The following is a 4,886-nucleotide window of genomic DNA, read 5'->3' on the forward strand; positions in this document are numbered from 1 at the left end:
GAGCTGCACCCCCCAGTACGAAACTACTGAGGTTTTGAACCAGGTGGCGTCGTACTGAAGGACGTGTCTGGTTTAGGAGCAGCTGCCACATGGGCCCAAATAGAGACCGCGGCTGGAGGGGACATGTACGTATGTATGTATGTATGTATGTGATGGGATGAATGGAGAAGGGCAAAAGGGGGATCGCGGGCGGTGGGGAGGCGAAGGCGAAGAGATCAGCACCCGCGGTGGTGGCGGCGGGCGGTTGGAGGGCCTATCCCGAGTGGTACGGTGCGATGATGACGGCGGTGATATCAGCTACCGCCGCTACTGCTGCCGCCGCTACTGCTACTCGTACTGTTACTGCTAAGGGGTGATAAATACGCACATGCACACACACACACAGCTCTGAAACCACTGCCTTTCAGCTGCCGTTGGCGGGGAGGGAGAGAATGAGGTCCCAGCAAACCCAGACGTCAATGGCTCGGAAGGGTAAGGTTGGCGGATAGGGCCCAGTGGGGGGGGGGCACCGAGGCCGGTCGACGGTGTAAGAGGGGGCCGGCGACGGCGCGGGGGGAGAGGAGCAACAAGTTATGTCAGGGGACGGGGACATCGTACGGTGAGAAATCTGAGCTGCGTCTCTTGATTACCCAGCCACAACTGCCCTAACGCCAGAGAAGCATCACCAATATCGGCGGCCGCGCTTGTTGCCCGTGTTGGGGTCAACTAGGAAACACACAACCCCGGCCACAGCTGTAACGTACAACAAGTGCCGTACATCAGCACAACCCCTGCGCGCAACGTGTCCGGTACCATTTCCCCCCCCTCTCCCCCCCCCCAAAACGTCCCATCCACTACCCCTCTCTTCCCGTGCCAACACTCTTTCAAGTTAACAACAACTTAACCTCAACCAACCACCACCGCGCACCCTCGTCAGGAAGGAGCTCGTACTGGCGGCGCTGCCGCCGCCTCTGGACGCCATATCCGTGCCGCCCTGGCCCGGCCCCGAATCCAGGTTCTGGAGCAACGCCAGGCACCGTTCCAAAACCTCCTCCGCCCACTCCTCCACGTAGAGGGATAAAGTCAGCTCACCACCAACGCCGCCGCTGCTGCCGCCTGCGGCGGCACCGCTGTTGGCGGCGGCGGCGGCGGCAGCGGCGTCGACGCCCATCGGCGCCACCGCTGCAGCGGTACTGCCTGTGCCGCCGGCTGGTTGCACAGCACGTCCAAACGAATGCTCCTCCGCCTCTTCCGCCGCCGCCGCCTCATCCGTCTCGTCACCCTCCCCCGCACCGCGCAACCGCGGCAGCGAGGAAATCGCGGATACGTACAGCTGCAGTACGGCGTTGGTCTTGGGCTCGTCATTTGCGTCGAAGCCAGGCAGCACCGCCGTCAGCGCCTCGGACACCAACTGTAGTGGTGTTGCCGAAATCAAACCGACAACCGGAAAAACCGATGAACAACCGTCGCGTCCCGGGAGTTGCACCGCCCGTGGTCATTGCGTATCGGGGTTATCGGGGGGCAGTACCGGGGGGCAGTTCCGGGGGGCAGTTCCGGGGGGAGGGGTAAAACACACACACACACACACGCGCGCGCGCGATAGTGAACGTAGTAACTCTTACACATCCACTCTTACCTACCTTCATTACCACCTCTCATCACAAACAGGAGCGGGTCAGGGGACCCGGCGGCTTTGCAAACCTAAAAGAGATGAGCTCACGGGGTTTTAAGACTTGGATTTTTAATAAATATCAAAACGCTGTGTTGCTACTACCGCAGTCATCACCCAGGTGGCAGAGCCCGGGTCGGGCCTGCTTTCAACCCTCCTCCTCCTCCCCCGCCCCCCAAAAACACACAAACCACACCCCCTCCACCCGCTCACACGCACCTGCGCCGCCGTCTCTCGCTCCTCGCCCTCACTCTCGCCACCCGCGGCCCAGCCCGCCAACAACAGCGGCCGTACACACAGCGCCAGCGTCGTCGTCGCCGCCACCAGCTGGTGAGTGGCCGTGGCGGTGGCCAGTGCCGTACGGAACCGCTCCAGAACCAGCGGCAGGACGCGACCCGGCGCCACCAGCGCCAGCTGCGACAACGCCTTGACAGACACGGTGGAGATGCCTGATTAGGCCACGGGAGGAAAATGGGCAACAACGCCATGAGATTAAATTAGCAGCCAGGCAATCGCATGTAACGCATTCAAGTGACGTCCAAGATGGGCCAGCCTAGGGCCCCTGTGGCATGTCCATGGAACCCTACCCCCCCCCTGCTTCCTTCCCACGCATCACTGGGCCTATGCTGGCTAGGGTATATGCTTGGCTAGGGTGTTCGTGGGGCGAGGGGCATTTCTTTCTTTCTTTCTTTCTTTCATTCATTCATTCATTCATTCATTCATTCATTCATTCATTCATTCATTCATTCATTCATTCATTCATTCATTCAACTGTATTTGAAAGCTACATATGAAGATATACATACAGAGATGAGACACGCAGCACTCACCCGAGTCCTTGGAGAATTGGGCCCGAGCCGCCAGCGTCACACAGCACGACGCAAGCCGCTGAAGCTCCGCCTCGCGAAGCTCCGAAACCCACGGCCGAGACGACGCTACCCCCGTCGCCGCCACCGCCGCCACCGCTGGGGAGCCCTGGCCGCCGTCGCCGCCACCTTCCAGCTGCAAAAGCTCGAACTCGTGATCAGCTAACTCGTCGTCATCATCATTACCACCATGCACGTCCTCATCATCATTACAAGCCATCCTGCCGTCAGCCGCGGTGGCGGCGGCTAATGGCGGCTGCGGCGGCGGCGGTTGCTGCCTCTCCAGCTGTTTGACCGCCGCCTTGACCAGGTGCTTGAGCAGGGTACCCAGATCCCGACACCACTTGCCTGGTTAGGATCCGCGGGGTAACCACGCGGGGGGAAGGGGGGGGGAAAAGACGAACCACGAACGAGTGAAGCTGCTGCCAAGGAAAGAGTGTACCAAGAGCAGGACTAACCGATAGCCGTTCTTGAAGGCGAGGGAAGGGAGGGGGGGAATAAATTAGTTAAATAACTCCGGGGGGGGGCCCTGGGGGACTTATTCCTAAAACCGGGAGAAGGGGAAAGGGAAACCATTCGCGAGGCCGTGTGTCAGTGTATGTCGGTATGTGTGTCTCAAGCTGGCAAAGTGATAAGGAAGTCCCTGGCAACGAAAACGACTCAACCCCCAACCCCAGACATCCCCGCCTGCTGTCACAATTCTCAGTACGACACTGTCATTGTCACCGTCCAAAATCGTATATAAATCACGACACCTAATAATGCTGATGCGCGGGGCTATCGCTTTCGGGGCTATCGCTCTCGTTCCTGATGTGTTGGTCTCCGCTACTCTTCCCCCCCAAGGCCTGCCTCTCCCCTCCCCTCCCCCTCCCCCTCACCCGTATTGGAGGGGTGGTAGTACTGCTCCAGCAGTGATGTGAGGTGCTCCAGATGCGAGGCGGCGGCTGCGGCGGCGGCGGCAGTGGGGGGCCCCCGCTGGGGGTCGGCGGTGCAGCGCAGCAGGTGGACCACCAGTCGGGCGGCGTGGAAGGAGCCGTAGCCCATCTGGGGGGTGAGGAGGGTGGGAGGTTGGGGGTTTGCGGGAGTTGGGAGGTTGGGGGTTTGCGGGAGTTGGGAGGTTGGGGGGGTTGGGAGGTTGGGGGTTTGCGGGAGTTGGGAGGTTGGGGGGTTTGGGAGGTTGGGGGTTTGCGGGGGTTGGGAGGTTGGGAGGTTGGGAGGTTGGGGGGGTTGGGAGGTTGGGGGGGTTGGGAGGTTGGGGTTTTGCGGGGGTTGGGAGGCTGGGAGGTTGGGGGTTGGGAGGTTGGGGGGCCCCCGCTGTACACTTGCAAAAGCATAATCAACTTGACCAACATAATGCAATATGTTACAATATACGAATACCAGTTACAAGTTACACGCCGCCTCCGTTGCCTCCGTCGCACCCCTACCACCCCTCCCACTACCACCACCACCACCACCACCACCATCATCATCAAAATTACCCTAAGATTTTTGCAGCTACGTCAGCGGCCTGGGTTATTCCCTTGGGGTCTGTTGCTTGCTGTAAAAGTTCTTACTATTACCACACAAAAAAAGGGAACACACCTCAACCAGTCAAAGACAGAGTCTGGACGACCATTTCCCCTCCTCCCCCTCACCACCACATCCCGCCACCAGCCCCCGGTGGCCTCCCCACCAGTTCATGAAACCAAAAACCAGTTCCCAAATTTGAGGATACGCGCATGCAGAAATACCCCAAGGCAGTCCATGCATTGCCGTACCTGGTCTCCAAACAGTACGGATGCATGGACTGCATGGACTGCAATGCATGGACTGCATTGCCGTACCTGGTCTCCAAACAGTACGGAAGCCCTTCCCGGCGTACTGCGCGTGATGATATCGCCGACGGCCCTTGAGGTGCCGATTGGCACGTCGAAGAAACCGGTGAGGCTGGCGAAGATGTGGGGCAGGTGGGGTTGCCAATTCAAGACACCTACAGCACGTGTGGAGAACAGGGAACCAAAAACATCTCAAAATGCCATTTGATTTTAAAAAAATCCTTAACACATAGCGAAGGTAGTGTGCAGCAACAGCAGTCAATATGCTATTTGGGTGGGTCTAAGAATTCTAAGAACAGACACACCCACAGGAATGTGGGTTAAGTGACGGCTGGGTGGGTGGGGATTGGCGGGCTGGCATGGTGCCTTCCCCCTACCCTCCCACCCCTTCCTCACGTCCTTAGCATCTCTTTTTTATCTTCTTCAGGATACGGACGAAAGGACACTTAGCCCGCCCGCCCGTCTCCGTGCCTTTTCCTCCGCCTGTGTTTTTCGTACCCTTCCACTTGACAACCCCGAGGTCCCCCGGCTGGAAACACCGCCCCCCCCACCCCA

At 59.3% G+C, this 4,886-nt stretch overlaps 1 protein-coding gene across 1 annotated transcript in view; it reads right to left on the reverse strand.

Annotated features, from left to right (window-relative positions):
- The window catches only part of VOLCADRAFT_92605 (uncharacterized protein), a gene marked incomplete at both ends in the record, with an annotated part of 17,612 nt that overhangs the window by 10,343 nt on the left and 2,383 nt on the right, over positions 1-4,886 (reverse strand). Inside the window, 5 exons of the mRNA XM_002952030.1 lie at positions 908-1,390; positions 1,868-2,097; positions 2,479-2,862; positions 3,393-3,558; positions 4,341-4,486. Of these exons, the coding sequence (XP_002952076.1) occupies positions 908-1,390; positions 1,868-2,097; positions 2,479-2,862; positions 3,393-3,558; positions 4,341-4,486 (1,409 nt within the window). The remainder of the gene's footprint in view (positions 1-907; positions 1,391-1,867; positions 2,098-2,478; positions 2,863-3,392; positions 3,559-4,340; positions 4,487-4,886) is intronic.

The sequence above is a fragment of the Volvox carteri genome (genome assembly GCF_000143455.1).
Source record: "Volvox carteri f. nagariensis unplaced genomic scaffold VOLCAscaffold_27, whole genome shotgun sequence".
In the NCBI taxonomy this organism is placed as follows: Eukaryota; Viridiplantae; Chlorophyta; class Chlorophyceae; order Chlamydomonadales; family Volvocaceae; genus Volvox; species Volvox carteri.